Source organism: Lygodium microphyllum, chromosome 28 (genome assembly GCF_053477565.2).
Source record: "Lygodium microphyllum isolate KBCC chromosome 28, Lygodium_microphyllum_v1.1.10, whole genome shotgun sequence".
Lineage (NCBI taxonomy): Eukaryota > Viridiplantae > Streptophyta > Polypodiopsida > Schizaeales > Lygodiaceae > Lygodium > Lygodium microphyllum.
This window is the reverse complement of record NC_141162.1, coordinates 71,019,568-71,041,297: the sequence shown is the minus strand read 5'-3', so window position 1 is coordinate 71,041,297 and position 21,730 is coordinate 71,019,568. Positions and strand designations below refer to the sequence as shown.

The following is a 21,730-nucleotide window of genomic DNA, read 5'->3' as shown; positions in this document are numbered from 1 at the left end:
AGGAATCTTTCCTGCCACTTCTTTTTGCCATCCCTAATATGCCATAATTTATTCACCTTTGTAGTAGTGACCCATCTCTTGGCCTCCACCATTTGATGGTAAATCTAGTTAGCAGACCTCTTCTCAAAATCATCCAATATCACAAACTTCCAGTCATGCCATGGATACAAAGGCTGCAGCACTGGTAACAAAGAGAACCTCTGAAGTTTGACCTGTATGGGTGACCAGATATCACCATATCCTCGGGGTACCCGAAAGTGTTGACGAATACACCGAAAAGAGTAAAGCCAGGACTGCCCGGGAATAACATCGTCCAAAACTGTCTGCAACCCCAAACGAGCCATCCAATTAAACTTGAATCTGTGCAAATCTTTATCTGGCCAATCTAACAATCTGGAGGAGGCTAAGACTTCTTGCAACAAATTCGTATCCTTATGAATCTCAGGAGGGCGCCAAACTGAAAAATGTAAGATCTCCTACCAAGATGCAATCAAATGAGAAAGAAGTAAAGACTAGGTGATCTTAAGAGGCCTCGAGGAATTAAGCACATGCCACCAAGAGACACGAATGGCCATGTTACCATGGGAGATGCCAGTCTTTTCAATGAAAAATTTTGCAATGCCTGACCAAGGATGACTCTGTACACATAACGCTTGCAACAGGGCCAACCTCAAGGCTTTCATATGCAAATTAACATCCAGCAAAGCTGCTCCCCCCATTCGTTTAGGCGTAGTCACATGCTGCCATGAAATCCAGACCTGTCCCAAACGGTTCCCATTCTTTTTCCACAACATGAACCTGATAGGCTGAACTAGTTCCAAAAGGGACTTCTTAGTCCAGGGAAGCAAAGGCAAAAAGAATGATATCATACTGATCATAATACTTTGAGCAACTTTCAGTCTGACATGTAAAGGCCAACCTTGAGATTTCCAATACATGAACCTATCATGAATCCAGAAGCCCATCCAATCCAATAAAGCCTGGGGTGCTACCTCCACACCAATAGGATATCCCAACTGTCTGGTGATATTTCCCTTTGAGATCGCAATTCCATTCCAGCCCAAGGCCTGCTAATCAGTCTTCATACAGGATAGGAATATAGATTTTTGAGAATTAATATGAAGACTAGATGCCAAAGCAAAAAGATTCCACGCCACCATTGCCCGATTAACATTAGTGAGATCAGTCTTAAGGAACATGAAAGAATCGTCTACCAAAGATTGACCCACAAGTTGAGTGCCACTAGGAAGAGACAAGCCAACTATCTCGCCTTGATCAACCTTGCCTTGCCTAAGGGACTGAGATAAGGCAATTTCTTCTGTGATCCCTCCATTAAAAGCAATATGAGCCATAGCGCCCTAACCAATAGTGTCAATAAGAGAAACCATACAAGGGCCAAATCCCATTTTAGACAATAATTGCCGCAAAAAAGACCAACTAACATGATCAAATGCCTTCTCAATATTGAGCTGGAGTATAATTACTTGTTGTCCTGAAGCTTTAGCATAGTCAATTTCCAATTGAACATTCAAGATGTTATGCATTATATTGCAAAAAGTTTTTCTACACTTGGTTCATCCACGCCAATATGGTTTCATTAAAGCGCTCTCTCTCTCTCTCTCTCTCTCTCTCTCTCTCTCTCTCTCTCTCTCTCTCTCTCTCTCTCTCTCTCTCTCTCTCTCTCTCTCTCTCTTACACACACACAAAAGAATGAAAAGCCTCTCTATCCATCCACCCTACACTTTGCTTTTTTGTATGATGTATAATGTATCATATATACACTCCCATCTGTCTACTTATAGCGCGTTGTGCATCAGATTTTGCATTGTTGTTACCCTTGTGTATTCATCTTATTAACTTAAATAACATTGCTATTTTAGCTCTAAACATGTGCTCTATCAATTGTAGTCCAAAATAACCAAGGTAAGTTTTTATTTTGTACTAATAGAGTACGGTACCTTATACAATCTTAAGGTACCAATTAGTACCGTATTTTATCGTATCGTACCTTTCGTACTTGACAACCCTATACTAGAGATTGGAACTGAGTACATGACACTTGGAAATAGAGTTATAGAACACAAAAGAACAAGGCTTCATTCATGTGCCATGTATTTGTAAGTCGAGTCACCCATCACATCTCACTATACATAACCTAAATATCATCCTGTATTGAAGTTCCCATAGGTCTTTAGTTAATACAGATATTGAAGTTCAAATGAGCACAAATAGATGACCAAGCATATAATATCGGAAGCAACTTGTAGATATACAAAGCAAACACATACTACTTGTACATTACTGAAGGAAATATTTCTCCAACAAGTTTTCTCATCCTTACTAAATGATATGTCTACCTTAGACATTTTCTTTTGTGTGACAAAACTACAACCCTCAACCCTCAACTTGTCTCCATCTCTTTTGTGTGGTTGCCCATCTTCAACTATCAACTTGTCTCCATCTCTTTTGTGTATCCATGTCTATAACTTACTGAATAACTATCGCATTCACCTTCAAGTGTTCGCTCTTTCAATTCTCTTGAAATATTAACTCTTAGAAGTAAGTGAATATTATAACTATTAATCATATTATCTTGTACAGAGCACTTACAATGTATCATAGCTTTGGAAAACACTAGTGCTCACAAGTATGAGTTAGTTTGTTTTCAACTCTTGCATTGACTGCTCAAGTATACTTTTCTTAAGAGTTTCAAGGAAACAATCCAATGCTATTCAATGAGCCATGGGATAAAGCCATAGCAATGAAAAGTGCTGATCAACAAGCCCAACTACTTCCAAGAGGCGAAGTGGAACAAATGAAAGGAGCCAACCCACTTCAAAACAATGAAAGAGATCATGTCAAAGTCCATGCTCTTCTTCCAATTCATCTCGGGTCTTTTTCAATGGAACCTCCTCAAGCCACACCCTTCTCATGGAAGATCTCATTATTAACAAAGGTGTTGGCATTCTCCACCCTCGTCTCCATTGTCATCCTAATCAACCACTTCATCATCTTCAAACGACATAAGAAGAAGACCAAATCACTACCTTAACTTCAAAAGAATATCAAATTCACCAAGTATCATGTTCAAATAATCATTATCTTATTTAGTTTATCCATCGATTCCAAATCTTGTATGGTCATGTCAACTATAAAGAAAAAGAAAAGAATTACGTTTGCAGGCCCATATTTGACCAACCTAGCCCATAATTGGTGGATAGGATTGGAATATGAACATGCTTTCCAAAAGTCATCGAGATCCTTTGTTTACATGCTACACAACCGATTTCTTCCTATTAATTTCAAAAGAGATGTAAAGATGGAATGGATTGACTCTAGAAACAAAAGAATGAGTGATTTGATGATTATACAAAGAGGTTTTGGTGGCTAATTTTAAAGGCCCAACACTTCAAGAAAATCAACAGATCTGAAACACAAAGAAAGTTCCAAGGATGTTTACATTTCAAACTTCATACTACCCTTAATCCTCATGATTGTTCGAGTTTTAGAAACTCATTGACCATGCCAAGACATGGGAAATGAAACATAATGAGCAGCCATCAAATAAAACATAGACGAAGCCTTATGCACCTAAGCTGCTCCTCAATTTTGCTTCAATTTATATCCACAATCCAATAAACTTTTTGAAGAAGAAAAGCAACGCTTCACAAAAGAAAGAAGTATTTTAAATGTGGACAAACATGCCACATAGTGGAGTAGTGTCCAAACAAAGGGCAAAGAGAGGTCTATGATAACAAGTTCAAGTCATTGATAACAATCAATGCCGCATAGCAGAGTAGTGTCCAAACAAAGAGCAAAGCAAGGTCTCTAATAACAAGTTCGAGTCACCGATAACAATCAATGCCATCAGCAATGTGGTGGCAAACATACATCACAATCCAAGATGTGCAAGCTATTAAAAGCTTGGGAACAACTACAAGGTTATGTGAATTTTATGCTTGATGTTAAATCAAGTCATCTAGCACCCTTTCAAAGACAGAAGGCTAGTTTTAGCATCAGCAATCATATTAATCGCGCCATTTCAATAACATATCCCAAAGTCAAACTATTGCATAAGCTTTGGCCATCTCACCTTATGGCCATAGACATAGGGCTGATCATTGTAAGAAATGGTGGTTAGTCCAAATAAAGAACTAGGCACCATACAAATAATTACACCAAATTTTAAGCACATGGATGATTGCTAATAATTCCTTCTCTTGAGTGATACAATCTATTTGGGCATCTATGATGAGCTTACAGCTCTCAAATGTAACAGACCAGCTATCTTGATAACGAACAACACCCATAGCATAATCACTCATATATAAACCTAAAAATATTTATTTGAATTGATACTCTATAACATTGATGCAATAGTAACCAACCGTTTCAATGTTTAAAAACATTGATCGAGCTCACTTATCCAAACAACTAGCGTTGAACTAACATGCTTTTTCTTACTTTGGATATCCTTAAAGCAAATATGTTAAGGTTTCAACTATGTGAACATAGTCCTTAATGAACTTTTGAAAGAAGCCATAGAATGGGAGCCAAACTTTTACTCATATCTAAATTAGAATTAACATTATTATTATAAAAAAGAGAATTACATTATATGGCAAATGATTGAACTTTTTCAACAAAACAAATATAGGTAACAACATATGAATCATGAAGATATCTACTGAATTCCAAAGCTGACATCATATGTACAGTAGATTCCATGATCTCAAAGGTGGACAATCCTTGATCACATTAAAGCGACCATCTTGTTCAAAAAGAAAGTACAAGAGATTTATAATCAATGTACAAAGAGAAGGACATACCAAAGAATTATGGCATGGCAAGGATGACATTGAGGGTCCAAACTCATCAAATGAAAGTTCAAAGACTCGCAGTACTATTGGATCAATAGATCTAACCTCCACACCATTTAATCCTAACAATTCATAATCGGGCTCTCCATATATCGAATACAATATTCTCAATCTATGGGTGCCATATGGAGCCAAAGTCTCTACACCAATTGAGAAGAAAGGAAAGTATGAGCAGAACCATTCTCAAACAAAACTATAGCTGTTTGGTTGTTGATATCACCACAGACCTTTAAACGGTCATGAGGACCAAAGACAGTCTTATTTACGAAACAATCTTCGCAACTACTTGCTTTTTTTTTTAACCTCTGCTAAAAGTTTAAAAGAAATACTTGGAGTTTCTAGCTGAACTACATTTCCAAGCTGCTATAATTCATTTTCAGCATGCTGATTTTGTTGCCCAAGCTAATTTTCAGCATCTCTTTACCGCCCATGGTCATCTGGCTCGATGATGATACACTGATTATCATAACCAGCATCAAATGGAGCTGAATTTTCACTGGTGGCTGATAGTTGTTCAAGTGGCTGATCATGTTGAAATTTCACTTTCTTTTGTCTAAATCACTAGATGTGGTATTTTTCAACAGCTTTGACTCATTAAATACCACATCTTGGCTACGTAGCACCTTCTTCATGCTGGGAACCCAAACTCTATAGCCCATTTCACCTTCATCTCCATAACCCATGAAGATGCCTCTATGGATTTCATGTCACGTTCGGTTCTGCTATCAATAGGTTCATATACATAGCATTCACAGCCAAAGACCCTTAAGTGGTCGTATGAAGCAAGCTTGCTAGACCGAACCTCTTCATGGATGCCACTTTCAAGTGCACGATGTGGAGATCGGTTGTACATATGTACCATGATTTTTAAGTGTCTCTCCCCAAAACAATTGCAAGAGATTAGATGTGGACAACATGCACCGAATCTTCTCACATAAAGTGTGATTCATTTGCTCAGTCACACCATTAGATGACGGATTATAAGGGGCTGTAAGCTCTCATTTAATCCCATTGACATCACAAAACTTAGTGAAGTCTTTAGATACATACTCTCCCCCATTGTCTGCTCTTATGCATTTTAATTTTAAGCCCTTTTGAGTACTAACAAGAGCATAAAACTTTTTAAAGGCGTCTAATGCCTCGCTTTTCTGCTTAAGCAACCTTCTGTGGAAGTTGATCGAAAGACTTTGTGCAAGAGCACACTTGTGAGCCAATTGAATGGAAATCCAACGTTATCAAAGGATAGATTAATACGGGTAAAAAGTGGAGTATATTTCTCATTTGAGATGAAGTCAAAATCTCAAGCCACTACTTGCCTTGGAATAAGATATGATTGTGCGGTTCTATCGAACTCAATGCCCTATTATGCACATTTATAGTGTGATCCCCACTCTTGGACCTTTGGTCCATAGGCCAATATGTTTGTACACTAGGATGGTGTGGACTAGCAACATGGAACGCCAATCCTTGAGACGTGGTCATGACCTGGAATGCTGCTAGCTCCCAGGCTCAAGGGTAAGCCCATGTGGCTCTATGGATGGGTGATGAGTCTGATATCTAATCCCTTTATATTCATGGATATAGCTTGTGTCATCTCTCGTGTACAAGTTGGATCCTAGGTGGGTGTTTCATTGGCATTAGAGCATCAATCTGCTAACTGGCAAGAGACTCAATGACACGCACAAAACCACTTTCATTCATGGAACTGTGAAGATTCACACCTCTTAGGTAAGTTTTCATCTCGTTTAGGGTGGTATGGGACACTGCTAGCGAGAGAGGCATAGACAGGAGACACATGTTGAAAGTGGTGGGTACAACAAGGTAAGTTTCTTGTCTTGTACTTGTATTCAAGGTAGGTACGTGTTCTAGGTTGTGGGTACAACAAGGTAAGTTTCTTGTCTTGTACTTGTATTCAAGGTTTGTGCCGAGTGGATGCCTTGCACAAGTGTTTTCAATGGTATTAACAATTGGGGATCTGGGAACTGCCACTTCGAGGCCATGATAGACCATTGTCAATAGCTGAAGCCTTGTGTTTAGCATGTCTCTATCACGATAGCATGAAATTTTGATACTTTGCTTATGCTTTGTTGGATATTTGATTAAGTTAATAATCAAATGTGCGAACTGAGGTGCATATGTAATGTGCATGCAAGCTATTTTGTGATATGGGCCAAGGACCCCAAGATATCATTTGGCGCCAAAGGCAAAAGTTATATTAGGTTATATTTGATAAGCACTAGGTGGTGGTACCTAGTGTCAGAAGTGGATGCAGCAACGGAAGCATATACACATGCTGAAATAGGCTGTTGAACACAAGGCAGAGAAAAGAAGAATACTGCAAAAGAAGAGACTTACAAGAATGCTCGAGAAATGGAGTCCATATATCAAACACGAGAAAGTCACATATAATAGTGAGTCATTGGTTGCGTGGATACTAGCATCGGCTCCTCTCTCCAACAAGAAGTCCACTGGTGAATTGAAACCAACCTTCCTTCCATGGATGGGTGGTAAATCCTTGATTACAACTTAATTACAACAGAATGCAAATCTGAAAATACAAATTTACCTACTGATCTTGAATAATGCACACCTAATTGGCCCCAAAATTGACGCCCCTTTCGGTATTTCTTTAGCTTTATTGAAGAAGAAGTTGATTTACAATGGGATTCTCCCGATCCCCTTTGCAACCCAAACTCCCCTTGCTGTCCAAAGTGACCAGCAAGTCTTCAATCTATTTTGCCCCTTGATTCAAGCACTTAATTGGCCTTCACCTACTTCATAGGTGATGGAAATGCCTCAAATTCAATGGCTCGCTAGTCCTCCACCTGAATTTAGCTGAAATTCACCTTCAGCCCTGAAAAATCCAAGTCTTGGAGCTTCCAATTTCTGGCACGCTTCCTGAGGCTGCGGCTAAGCCCTAATTTCTGCTGTAACTTAGAATTTACAGCAGAGAAATTTGCAATTTCTCAGTCTCCAAGGGTCTAAATGTTGAGATCTTCAAAGTAAGACTGTGAAATGGCTGGGAGATGAGAGAAAGAGATGCTATTGATTGGTCTTTTCTTGCCCCTGGCTACCTCACAAGGTCCTCCAATGGCTGCAAATCAGACCAGCAGCATCTCCTCCCCCTCTCTTGCAAGCCGAATACATTAAAAATGCCTCTCTCCAGCCTCTAAAGACGTATTTTAGTCTTGTATGGGCATTTTTTATAAGTAGCAGCCTTCCCAAATGGTTTTTCCAGCATTAGCCATAATTAAATATTAATTTTCAATCTTTAAATACTAAGAATTAATCTAATAATTATTTCGGTGCCCTGAAAAATAATCTGACTAACCAATAATTAAATTGGCTAGGCATCTTCCATTCCCAAGTGTCTCTACGCCATCTTTGACCATCATATTGGTATTAGGTACCATTAAACACCACATCTCTAGTGTCACCAACTGACACTTATGGCCAAATGAATGACCTAGGCCAACAATTGGCACCAGATACCACCAAGTACCTATGCAACATAACTTATAGCAACTTTTTCCTTTGACATCCTGTGATTTCCTCGAGTCTCGAGCTCATAAATTTACTCTAACCCCAGTTACACCTCACATGTGCAATATTTACTTAACCATGTGATTAAAAATTAATCCACATGTTAAGTGAGGTTTCAAAAATGCATGTCCTCATGACATCAATAATGATATGATTGAGGAGGAGGAGCCATAATAAATAGGCTATAAATATGCCAAAAACAACAATTGGTCGAGTAGCATTGAATAATAGCCAACTAGCATAAAATGCCTAAAATGCTACAAATAAACCACATTAAAAATGCCTAAAAATGAACAATATGCCCAGTCCTAAATGCCATACACAAACTCACACATGAGCTGGCAATCCTACTAACACCATCTCTGAAATCATGGGTGATCTGATACAATGATGCAAGGAGAATAACTCATCATAGTCCATACAATATAGAACCACTAGAGTAAAACCATGGATATCCAAGCAATGGGTGATCAAGCCACCACCAAGGTGCCACATAGAGAATCTGATATCGATATCGATTGTACTAGCTTCTAAAAATAGAAATGAACCATAGCATGTCTGTGTTCATCATCAATGTCTTGCAGTAACTTATAAGACTATCCTATTAAAAATGCCTCTGAAAATATGTGACCATGGATTTCCGCCTTTGGGCAAACCGCCAAAGTGTCCCCTCATGCGAGTACAAGACTAGAATCCAATCCCACTCTCTATCAAACATTCCCACGAGATGAGCCTCCATCAAACTCTAGGGAAAGCTTGTACAGTACCATTCCCACGAGATGTGCCTCTAGAAGGGCAAACTGCATGTATCAAAGCTGGTCTTAGACCTCTGTAACACAGAGCCAAAATGACTGAATGGTGTCCTTAGGCTCAAACTTCACGTACTAAACTGTTTATAAAAGGTCACTGCACACATGGGGAAAGGTGCCTCAAACAACATTTGAAGCTTCAACCATGCTTCAAGAGATGTCTTGCAAGAGAGAATACAGCCAAACCAATAGCGAAGACTTTAAGAACATTGCAAAAGAAGAGAACTCACAAGAATGCTTGGGTAATAGAATCCATATACCAAATACAAGACAATCGCGTACAACAATGAGTCACTAACTGTGTGGGCACTAGCACGAGCTCCTCTCTCTAACAAGTCCACCTAATGAATGATGATATGACTGAGAAAGAGAAGTCCTAATAAATAGACAATAAATGTGTCAAAAACAGCAGCTCATCAACCAGCATTAAATGCTAGTCAACTGGCATAAAATGCCTAAAATGATACGAATATATCACAATAAAAATGCCTAGAATAAGGACAATGTTCCCAACCCTAAATGCCATGCACAAACTCACACATGAGCTAACTATCATGCTAACACCTAGTGTCAAAAATTAGCCTAGATCACTAGATTAACCTTGAGTGTCAATGGTGACACTAGGGACTTCGCATCATCTAATTAATTAATGCTAGTCCAAGGCTAATAAGTGCAGAGGAATACTTGGGTGACAAATTGGCCTAGCCAATTTAATTATTGATTGGTCTATTTAACTTTTTGGGTAAGAAATAATTATTAATTTTTTAATATTAATTTAATAACGAAAGAATTTGCTAAAAATGGATTAGGAAGGCTGCCACTTAGCAAAACTTTTCCATGAAAGTGAGAGGAGGCTAATGGGAGGCTTAGGAAATAGTGCAAGGGAGGGGGGGTTAGGAGAGAGAGAAAGCATTCTAAGTCTAGCCAACTGAGGAGAATGTTGTTCAAGTAGGCGTAGCTGATCAAGGAGGTTTCGACCCTGACACTAGGTGATAGCAATTTCAAGTCCCTAGGATCCAAGTGACAACAAATTGAGAACTTCTAGCTATAGGCAACTACTATTACAAGGCTCAAGCTTGGGGCGGGGGGGTAGGGAAGAGAGAGAGAGAAAGAGAGCATTCTAAGTCTAGCCAACTGAGGAGAATATTGTTCGAGTAGGCGCCAATTGATCAAGGAGGTTTCCAACCATCAAGATCCACCCTAGCACCAGGCGATAGCAGTTTCAAGACCCTAGGATCCAAACGACAACAGCTTGACCCCAGACGACAGCAGATTGAGAACTTCTATAGTTGTAGGCGACTACTATACAAGGCTCAAGCTGTTCCAAGAACGCAACAACTGATTTCTACCATTTTCACACGAAGAAACTCGAAATTTTCTCTTCCTCAGCATTCTCTCTCATTCTTCAATCAAATCTCAAATTCCCTCACCAAATTCCAACAATTTCAGCCATTGGACATGGAGATTTTGAAGAATCTTTACTATAAACACTAATTTACAACAAGGATTAGGGTTAACAGCCACCTCGAAAAGTGTACCCAAACTTGCAAGCCTAGGACTTGAATTTTAGCAACTAAAATTGGAGAATTTAAAGAGATTCAAGAGACCAACCATTCAACCCTGAAATTGGGGCTGAATATGCCACCGAAGGAGCACAGTAAAGGCCAATTCCTCCAGCAAACGAAGGGGAAAATTGGTTTGAAAGCTCGCTGGTCATTTGTGACAACAAGAGGCATTTGTCCAATTCAAGTTAAAGAAATACTGCAAGGGGCACCAAGTTTTGGGGCCAATCATGTTAGCGATTGTCATCTCCTGGCGGAGCAGGTCATCCCCTGGCGGAGCAGGCAGCCACGTCACCAGGCCACGTCAGCTACCACGTGGCAGTCTGGTGCAGGTCGGACAGACCTGTACCAGTCGGCTGCATTAAATGCAGCCGACCTGCCATATTTTATCGCATTATTCCTGGCTATTTATCGCATTATTCCTGCATTTAATGCAGCCGACCTGCCATATTTTATCGCATTATTCCTGGCTATTTATAGCCAACAGCCAACACATTGTTTCCACTTGTGTTTGCAGATTTCAGGCTGGAGATTCGTGCAGACTGCAGCATACTTCGAGGTGGACAGCAGGTTGAATCGTCGAGGTGGAGACACACAGTCCCGCGCACTGCGCCCATGTATATATCTGCATATCTTTGTATACAGCAGATCTTCATCTTCCACTATCTCTTTCTCTCTCTTCTCTCTGTGTTCACTCTCTCTCTCAGTCTTGGTCCCACGCTTCCGCATCGCTGCACTCTGACATGGTATTAGAGCAATGAAGAAGGGCTGACTGAGTGAAAAACCTGCCTGAAGAGGAGATTCCATCGCGACAAAAGGCTGTGTTTCTAGCATTCGAGGGCGAGTGGGAGGGCTACGCATCGGATCAAGGCTGAAGCGAGAGTGGGCGCGCGGAAAAGGAGTCCAATTGGTAAATTTGCTGCTGTTTGCTGCTGTTTGAAGAGGAGGAAGGCTGTGTTTTCAGCTTTCAAGTGCAGGTTTTACTTTTTCATCGCCTCCGGCGCGCGAAGAAGGTTCGGAACGCGGAAGAAAGAGCCCTAGCAGGCTGCGTTTACATAGTCAGAGGGGGCTGCTTTTGCGTTTGTGCACGCATTACAGGTGAAGATGTCTACAGAGATTGACTTGGAGTTCCAGACGATCATGGATCGGAAGGTGCATGTCTTACCGGCTCTTCCCTCAGATCAAAAGCTCGATGGCGACAATTACCGCATCTGGCGCGTGATGATGTTGGCCATCCTTGAGTCTTACGATTTGGTAGAGCTTGTACAGGAGAAGATCGACCGGCCCTTGGTGAGAGATGAGTCCAAACTCTCTTCCGATGCTCGTGCGGAGTTGGCCAAGGCCCAATCTCACTGGGACAAACTGAATGCCCGGATTCATTCTTTTCTTTTTCTGTCTTGTAATACAGCCGTGATAGCCCACATCGAGCACTTGACGGTGGCTCAGGAGATATGGCTGGAGCTTGACCAGATGTATAACCGGATGACCCTTATGAAGAGGGTTTCTTTGGAGGTGCAAATGCGAACCTTGTCCGTGAACAAGTCTTCTCCATTGAGGGAGCACATCAACAAGCTTAGACAGCTTCAGATGCAGGTTCAGAATGTGGGGAAACCAATTTCCTCCGAAGACATGGCAATCACACTCTTGTTCCAGTTGCCGCCACGATTCGGTGCTTTTTACTCCGCCCTTATTTGCTTCGGGGCGTGAATCTACTCTTCAATGGAAAGAGTTGGTTCGTATGGTCTTGGACCAAGAGCAGGAACTGAAGGGATAGCATGCTTCCAAGTCGGAAGCCTTGACAAGTGAAGCCTCTAAGAAGAAGGGGAAGGACCAAAAGAAGAAGAAGGAGGACAACAAGCCAAAGAAGGACAAGGAAAAAGAATCCACATGCCATATTTGTGGTAAGACTGGCCATTGGAAGAAGGATTGCCCCGACAAAGACAAGAAGGACACCAACAAGAAGGACTCGAAGGATTCTGGAGCAGTGGCTGCACCCTCATCAGCTGTGTTTCTTCATCTAGCAGTAATTGAGGACTCTACACCGAAGGCTTTTGATGCTGCGATGACAGCCCCCCAGACTCGAGAGTGGATCATAGACAGTGGTGCCTCCCGGCACATGACTCCTTTATCAGTTGGTGTTGCCCAGTTGCGACCTTCGCGTGGGCAGATTCTCATCAAAGATAGCTCTTCGGTGTCTATTGCAGGACAGGGTGAGATGCAGCTTATTCCAGATGGACATGGTGGTACCCATACCTCAAAGGTGTTGCATGTGCCAGGTTTAGGGTATCATCTACTTTCGGTTCATAAGATTTGTTCCCTTGGACTTTTGGTGGAGTTTGACAGTGATTCGGTACGAGTCCTTGATCGTGGATCACGGAAGGTTCTCTCATCAGGATATGAGGAGAACGGCATCTACAAATTAACGTCTTCTACCGCTCTTCCTACTCTTCTTCTTACCTCTCAGACACAGTCCGAGCTCTGGCATGCTCGGTTTGATCACCTAAACTATGATTATCTTCGGAGGACGTCCCGTGGACAGCTTGTTCGAGGGTTGCCGGACATAGTAGTGAGCCAGCAGCCATGCGTCTCCTGCATTCGTGGGAAGCAGCATAGGGATGCGATTCCCAACAAAGCTTCGCGGCGGTCTACTTTCCCGATGGAGCTTGTATCTACGAATCTTTGTGGCCCTATGCGGAACGAGTCCTTGAAAGGAAGCTCGTATTTCATGTTGATCGTAGATGACTACAGCAGGATGACTTGGGCCTACTTCTTGGCGTTGAAGTCGGAGGCTTTCTCCCACTTCAAGGATTGGCTTCTCTTTGAGGAGAACCGATCGGGCCGGCGATTGAAGACCTTGCACTCCGACAAGGGTGGTGAATTTGTTTCTCATGAGTTTGCTCGTTTTTGTGCAGGTAGAGGCATTCACCAGGAGTTTACTAACACCAACACTCCTCAAGAAAATGGCATTCTTGAACGGAAGAACCGAAGTGTGATCGAGATGGCACGCACCATGATGGAGCACTGACAGACACCTCAGTTTCTGTGGGCCGAGGCTGTGGCTACTGCTATCCACATCCTCAACCGATCCCCCACTTCGGCTGTTGATGGGATGACACCTTTTGAGGCTTACTTTGGAACTAAGCCCGATGTTTCTTATTTTAGGGTTTTTGGGTGTGATGCCTATGTTCACATTCCCAAGACTCATCGTGATAAATTTGAAGCGGCTTCCCGAAGACAGGTGTTCGCTGGCTACAGCTCTCGGTCCCAAGGCTATCGCTTGTATGATCCCGTAAAGCAGGATGTGTACACCAATCGAGATGTGCGGTTCGTGGAGGTTCCGACCATAGCAACGGGTGAGGAGCATCCCGTTCTCGGAGATCCAGGGGAGAGTTGGGCTCCCGAGACAGTTCCTTTGGAGCCAGCGCCTTTTGATTCCGATTCTGTTTCTGATACAGAGTCTACTCTTCCACCGGTTATCCCTGAGGAGTTACCACCGATGGATATCCCAGAGTCTTCAGCTGATGGAGGGCGACGAGGAGAGGTCCGGCCTCCTCCTCGTTGGGCCCGTGACACACTCCGAGATTCAGGGATCGAGGGGGTCCTTGAGGAGTGGGGACCGCAGGATGGTTCGCGGCGGTCACAGAGGCACCAGGCACATTCTACGGAGCTTGTTTGCTCTAACTATTGTTTGATGACCCGTGTTATGCAGGATCAAGAGCCCACCTCCGTGAAGGAGGCTTTACAGTCTGCACCATGGAAGAAAGCTATGGAAGCCGAGTTGGAGGCTATTAAGAGAAATGGCACTTGGTATCTCATGCCTCGTCCCTCGCATAAAAAGGTGATTAGCGTCAAATGGGTCTTCAAGACCAAGTACCTTAGCGATGGTTCTTTGGACAAGCACAAGGCTCGCCTTGTTGCTAAAGGTTTTGCACAACGCCCCAGGATTAACTGTCATGATACTTTTACCCCCACTGCTCGTATGGCGACTATTCGAGCTGTTATTGCCTTGGCTGGCCATAGGAGGTGGCCTGTCTACCAGTTGGATGTGAAGTCGGCCTTCCTCAATGGTGATTTGAAGGAGATCTATGTAGAGCAGCCTCCTGGCTTTGGATCTTCAGATGGGCAAGTCTACAAGTTAAAGAAAGCCTTGTATGGCCTCAAGCAGGCTCCACGTGCATGGAACGAGAAGATTAACTCGTTCCTTAGTTACAGTTGGGATATCGGCGCTCCAAGGCCAATCCGCAGCTTTATGTACACACTTCCGAGGCTGGTTGTGTGCTTTTTGTGTTGTATGTTGACGATTCGATTGTCACAGGTGATCATGCACAGAAGGTCAAAGAGACGAAGGCAGCTTTACATCAGACGTTCGAGATGACGGACTTGGGTCTACTCCACTTCTTCTTGGGCCATGAGATTTATCAGTCTCAGAGGGGGATTTTCATCTCTCAGCAGAGATATGTACAGGAGCTCTTGGTTTCTTTTGCGATGGAGGATTGTCGGACCATTTCTACTCCTATGGATCCAAACTGGAAGGCCACTTCACATTCAGATTCTCCCTTGACGGATGCTTCCCGCTACCGTTAGTTGATTGGATCATTGATTTGGCTCCTCAACACTCGTGTTGATCTTTGTTTTGCTGTAGGTCTCTTGGCGGGGTTCATGAGTGAACCTCAGACGGTGCATTGGTAGGCTGCTCAGAGGATACTTCGGTATTTGAGGGGGACCTCTGACTTAGGGATTCATTATCCAACAGGCACAGGTGGTTCAGATCTTGTACTTACAGGTTGGACCGACTCGGATTGGGCTAGCGATATGGACCACAAGCGGTCTACTACAGGCTACTGTTTTACCTTGGGTGCAGGTGTTATCTCATGGAGTAGCAAGAAGCAGCCCACAGTAGCCATTTCGTCTACTGAGGCGGAGTATCGGGCCGCGTCTTCCACCACATGTGAGGCTGTGTGGCTTCGGAGATTGCTGGAGGAGCTTGGATGCCCCCACACTCGTCCTACTTTTCTGCGATGCGACAATGAGAGTTGCATTGCCTTGGCACGGAATCCTGTTTTCCATGCCCGGACGAAGCACATAGAGATCCAGTACCACTTCATCAGGGAGAAGCTTCTGGATGAGACCATAGCTGTGAAGTACTGCAAGACGGAGGACAATCTTGCAGATTTGTTTACGAAGGCGCTTCCCCAAGCTCTACTTCGGAGACATGCCAGATCTCTCAGGCTTTTGCCCCGTCCAGGCTCTGAGAGGGGGTGTTAGCGATTGTCATCCCCTGGCAAAGCAGGTCATCCCCTGATGGAGCAAGCAGCCACGTCACCAGGCCATGTTAGCTGCCACGTGGCAGTCTGATGCAGGTCGGACAGACCTGTACCAGTCGGCTGCATTTAATGCAGCCGACCTGCCATATTTTATCGCATTATTCCTGCCTATTTATAGCCGGCAGCCAGCACATTGTTTCCACTTGTGTTTGCAGATTTCAGGCTGGAGATTCGTGCAGACTGCAGCATACTTCGAGGTGGACAACAGGTTGCATCGTCAAGGTGGAGACACGCAGTCCCACGCACTGCGCCCGTGTATATATCTGCATATCTTTGTATACAGCACACCTTATACAGCAGATCTTCATCTTCCACTGTCTCTTTCTCTCTCTTCTCTCTGTGTTCACTCTCTCTCTCAGTCATGGTCCCACGCTTCCGCATCGCTGCACTCTAACAAATCAAGTGTTAAAATGTCCAAGATTGAATGGTCACATTTGTATTTCAATTTATATAAATTTATTTGCTTACTATAATTAGAGTTAAATCAGATCATTACCACCCTTTCCCAAAAAGAAGGCTGCTTTCATAGTTCCATTTCCAAGACACAATCAAACAATTTGAATCGGTGGGTCCTAGGCACCCGATTGGAAGACAGAAGCTTTGCTCTAGTGCTGAAATTGAATTGGTGGACCCCAAGCACCCAATCGGAAGTCAAAAGCTTTGCTCTAGTGCTGAATTTGTATCCAGCTGAGCAATTACAGCAAGGATGTCTTCATTCAATGAGATGGGATCAAGCAAAGATGATGCCTCTCAGTTTGAACATTCACAAGGGGAAGGAGGAAATGCAATGTCTGATCTTGGACAGGCACACAGCATGGACAGCAAGCAGAAAATGTCTTTTTTCTTGCAGAGTGCCCCTTGCCCCATCCTTCTCACTGTTTTAGAACCTGGAACAAGTGAATTTACCCATATGTAGTATTCCTCTTCCTCCTGTAGAACCTACAAGTAGGCATGCTCCCATGCCTCTCCCAAGGAGCAGCAGACTGCTCTCAAACTCCTGAAGCCGCCCTCCTATACAGTCTACTGCATACAAAAGCGAGTCGTTGCAGAAGTGGGTTCAAGAGTTGAGGTCCGACCACTACAATGTAGGGGGCTCTCAGACTGTTTGGATACCATTTGCCAAGAGGTTACCTAAAGGGCAAGGCAAATGGTATCCAAACTTGGAAGTGGAGCATCCCCTACAAAGTCTGATTCCCCACTCAACGAGTCTCCTGTATTCTGATAATCCCCTACTACTACCCTATAGGACTTGTCAATTATGTGCCCAATCCTGAATGTAACATCCAAGAGATCCCCAGCCTTAATGTTACTTGTTGAACATGTTCTTAAGAACGGGTTGCAAGGGCTTTGCAATCATATCTGAAATGTGGTCCTTGTAGTCCAGTGATGTGGTTATTGGCTTGTTTGGGACACCATGAAGTCTGCAAGCAGACATAGGTACATCTGGCTCTGAAATTAAAAAGGAGAAAGCATCAAGCACAAGATGACATATATCTGACCACGACAAATGAATGTGTATCCATCAGCTTAGCAGCCCTGCAGTCCTGCAGATGAGCATCACGTAGGTGTCTGTCTGCTTAGCTGTCCTGCAATCCTATTTATCAGCATCACATCAATGGGAATTGGGATGCCTGCTATTAACATACTAATAGAACACTTATTTGTAGGTTCTGTACCTTGAAGGCATTATTGAGATAACTATCATAATATGAGAACAGTAGAACAACCAACCCCACAATGTGTGAACATAGATGTGACAATATCAAGACAAATCCAGGCAAAATAATATGTGCTACTTAAAGGGAACTTAAAAGTAACAACAGTACATAAAGAATTAAGGCTCCATGTGGTACAAACATAATATGTGCACAGTAAAGAAAAATGACAGTTATGTAACATGTTGAGAGGTCATTACAATATGCAGATACTATTACGCATAGCAATTGTTGATAGATTACCTGACTTTCTGCAGAAGCCGCATGCCTTTAACCTGGACCGTTAAAAAAAGGCCAGAGTTAGGCAATTCCAATTAAACTACATGTTGCATCAATGACCCTGTACCTTCCAAACAGGATGAAATCTCACTCACTTCTACAGTAAGAAGAGCATTCAGACCATCTTCTAATGCACCATAAGCTAGGTTTTCCTGCAACAAGAATCTTTAAGAAAATTTTAGCGCAAGCATAGAAGCCTTTTTTTCTTTCTCTGCTGCAAATCATGTGCCTAACGATGGATGTGATTAGTCTTTTCTTTTTTCATGATCTACTAGTTTCACATACGAAGAAATCATCTGTTTCTTAAAAAAAGTTCAAACATGACTGTATACCACCAGACACATAAGATGACATGTGCAACCCAAAGATGAAAGCAATCAACAAAACATAAGCAACTGAGAGAATCTAGAGCTTAAACATATATGCATAAATCACGAGTAAAAATTCAAGTACCTGTCCATGAGGCTCTGCTAGAACAAGGAGGGGTAACTCTATGTCATCATCATAGATTTGGACTTTTGCAAAAATAGCAGTTGCACCATCGATATCTGTGGAATCCTTAGCCTTAGGTGGCTCAGGAATTTTTGATGGTGCATCCCCTAGGATAACAGGAAACACATTATGATTCTTTGAAAAATTTTCTGTGCCTTGAATTCTACGATTGCCTCGGTAGAACTTGAATGATGCACTTGCCAATTGAAAAGCACTCCAGACCTGGTTGGCAGAGCTGTCATAATTTTGAAACAGATAATACAGTGAAACTCTGGACAACCTGGCATTAGAGATGACATTGCCAATCAGTTCAACTTATACCTTCTCAAAACAGCAATCAGGGCCTGACGAAAATGAGCAGCCCATGGAAAGGTGATCGGACCCTTCCAAAAGATAACATGTGCAACCCCCTATGTGCAAGAGAACCAAGAATGTAAAACCATCTTATTCACAACTCTTTAGCTTGCACCACCCACTGTAACCTCTTAATCACCTTGTTCTGCAAGACTTCACAAAGCTTGCCTGCTCCAGCAGTCTCCAGATACACCTTCAATGTTCAGAAATTGTAAACTTACATTAGCTCAATGAAAGAATCTTGTTTGCTTTACCAGCTGTCACTTATTTTTGCATAGATTATTAACCACTTGAACTACAGCATATTACATAAGAAGAGTTTGCCATCCCCATGCAGTACCCAGGAAACAGACAAAAAAATGCTTGTAAGAGACAAATCACGACCAAACGATTCAATCATTTGCCTAAAAAAGAGCTCAGTGTTCAAATCTATACCAAAGAGCTGACACCAATATACAACTGCTCAGAAGGTTATGGGTGTTATTATAAGTAGGAGATTATGAACCAAGATATGTGTCTAAGATGCATAAGTACAGTAAGAATGTCTTTGCAAAGGTTTATGAGATGGAGATAACATAGAAGTGTGTGACCTAATGAGTAACATGATGCTACACATACAATGTCTGCATGACAGAGATTATAGTTTTCACGACTTCACAAAAGTACAGTAAGAATGTCTTTGCAAAGAAAGGTATATGAGATGAAGATAACATAGAAGTGTGTGACCTAATGAGTAACATGATGCTACACATACAATGTCTGCATGGCAAAGATTATAGTTTTCATGACTTTGTATTTGCACACCAACATGATAAAAAACAACTGGAATTCCCTCCCCACGTAAGTACCTAGGAGGATACAGGCAACAAGAGTATGACTAGTGAACTGTCCAAGATCAAATAATTCTAAAGGCTTTCCCTCTATAAACCATTGATGCAACAGTATTGAGCTGCAAAACAAAAAGAAGCTACACGTGCAACATATGCTTCAACCGCATTGACATGTTAAATTATCCCCTACTTGGAGAGCTCCTCAACAAAGGGTAAATACTGTGTACCAGTTCGGGCAGTTTGTCACCAAAAAGAGCTGTAAAGCTCTCTGGACTAGAAATGGGTCCATCGGCAAATTCAAGCGGGCCAATTTCATCAACACCAGGCACGTGATCACCTTGAAAGTACAAAAATTCTGGTTCCAGTGATTCGAGCATTTGTTTGAGCTCCTCTCTCTTTGGACACTCTAAGACATGAACCTGTAGTCATCACGCACCCAAAAACATCACATTTCTAAACGCTGTGCAGGTTAGCCATTGACTAACAAAAAAAAGAGAAAAGCATTACCTCTATTTGGCCGGCTGTGACTAAACCAGACATGTCTCGAGCTACACAACCTGATTTCGTGCTGTTGTGTGGACTCTCTGCTGGGGGCAGGTCGACCCTGTCAGACATCTGAGAAAGCTTCGACTGTTTTGAGGAAAGGCCTTTCCTCTTACCACAAAGGATGGCCAGCAGCGTGCATGAGTGCTTCCCATTTTTTGATCTCATCATCTTTCGAACATCACTTCGAGAAATTGAGAAGCACGCAGTATCGGGACAGTTAAGAAAATCGAAAGTTCAGATGCCTTGAATTTGCTGAGTGTCAAGAAAGCCTGCGTTTAAGCTCTTCCACGCAGTAGGGCGCGGGGGGCGCGGGGAGATATCGAACACGCTCAGGAGATCTTCTGAAGAGGAAGCAAGCCGATTCCTGACGCAAGGATGATAAAAGCCTGTTCCGGCACAATTCTATTCGAACGGAGGAAAATAATGGTTCGATTGGGCCATCGAAACGATGACTACAAAAAATGGGATTTTGTGATCCATTACTTCTGGAGTTCGATTTTTCGGTCTTGTGTACCAATGTCCGCTTTTTATCAATTTGGAGGGAACTTTTATATACCAACGTTCCAGGCACGAACGATGATGCACTTTTTAATATACGACGCAGCGAAGGACCAATTAAAACGATTGCTTCGTTATTGTTATTGGTTTGTGATATCATAAGCCCATTCACTTTTATGGAGGAGTCGAATCTCCCTTCCTCCATACCCTGCATCATACGATCACGCAGCGCGAAAGCGGAGAGAGAGAGAGAGAGATTGTGTGTGTGTGTGTGTGTGAGAGCAGTTCTTTCACATGACGAGTCGGTCTTTAGCTCTCAAGCTTACGAATCCGTTGGAGACGACGAGATCGAGTCGTATTGAATTGGATCAGTCTCAACCTTCACGAGACTTTTTAGGAAGTCTCTGTCAGTTTCCAGCAACAGACACGGAGGCCGCCGCCAACGACAATTCTCGACGCTCGTATACAAGGCCGCCAATCTCTCTTTCTCTCTCTCCCCGTCTGTGTGGTCATTGCATCAGGTTTGGCGAACCAATACGAGAGCAGCAGGCCCTGCGGCTTGTCGCTTGGTGGTAAATCATCAAACCTGCTAGACCTCCACAAGATTTCTCGAACCCGGCAGCCTATGTGGGTGGAGGTTCCAAGGGTGGAGATTGATGCTCACAACCCCCTCCTCTCTCTCTCTCTCTCTCTCTCTCTCTCACACACACACATTTTCTCTCTCTCCCCCTCGTATGCTTTGTAAACGTTCACAACATGTATACATACATGTACGTGTGTATGTATGTATATATGCATATATGTGTACATGTAAACGTCCACAACATATAGATATATATGTATGTGTGTATGTATACATACATATGTGTGTACACACATAGATCAAGTTTACACAATG

General features: G+C 42.6%; 1 protein-coding gene across 2 annotated transcripts in view; it reads right to left on the bottom strand.

Moving 5' to 3' along the window:
* The window catches only part of LOC148011585 (ARID/BRIGHT DNA-binding domain-containing protein), a 33,912-nt gene extending 12,984 nt beyond the window's left edge, over nt 1-20,928 (bottom strand). Inside the window, exons 1-7 of one of the 2 annotated variants that reach the window (XM_087670890.1) lie at nt 20,296-20,928; nt 20,016-20,207; nt 19,098-19,151; nt 18,926-19,014; nt 18,566-18,839; nt 18,208-18,264; nt 18,077-18,108 (exon numbers count right to left, since the gene is read on the bottom strand). In XM_087670890.1, coding sequence (XP_087527016.1) covers nt 18,077-18,108; nt 18,208-18,264; nt 18,566-18,839; nt 18,926-19,014; nt 19,098-19,151; nt 20,016-20,207; nt 20,296-20,502 — 905 coding nt within the window. In that variant the 5' untranslated portion in view covers nt 20,503-20,928. The remainder of the gene's footprint in view (nt 1-18,076; nt 18,109-18,207; nt 18,265-18,565; nt 18,840-18,925; nt 19,015-19,097; nt 19,152-20,015; nt 20,208-20,295) is intronic. The other variant, XM_087670891.1, reaches the window with a different exon arrangement.
* Between the last annotated feature and the right edge of the window lie 802 nt (nt 20,929-21,730).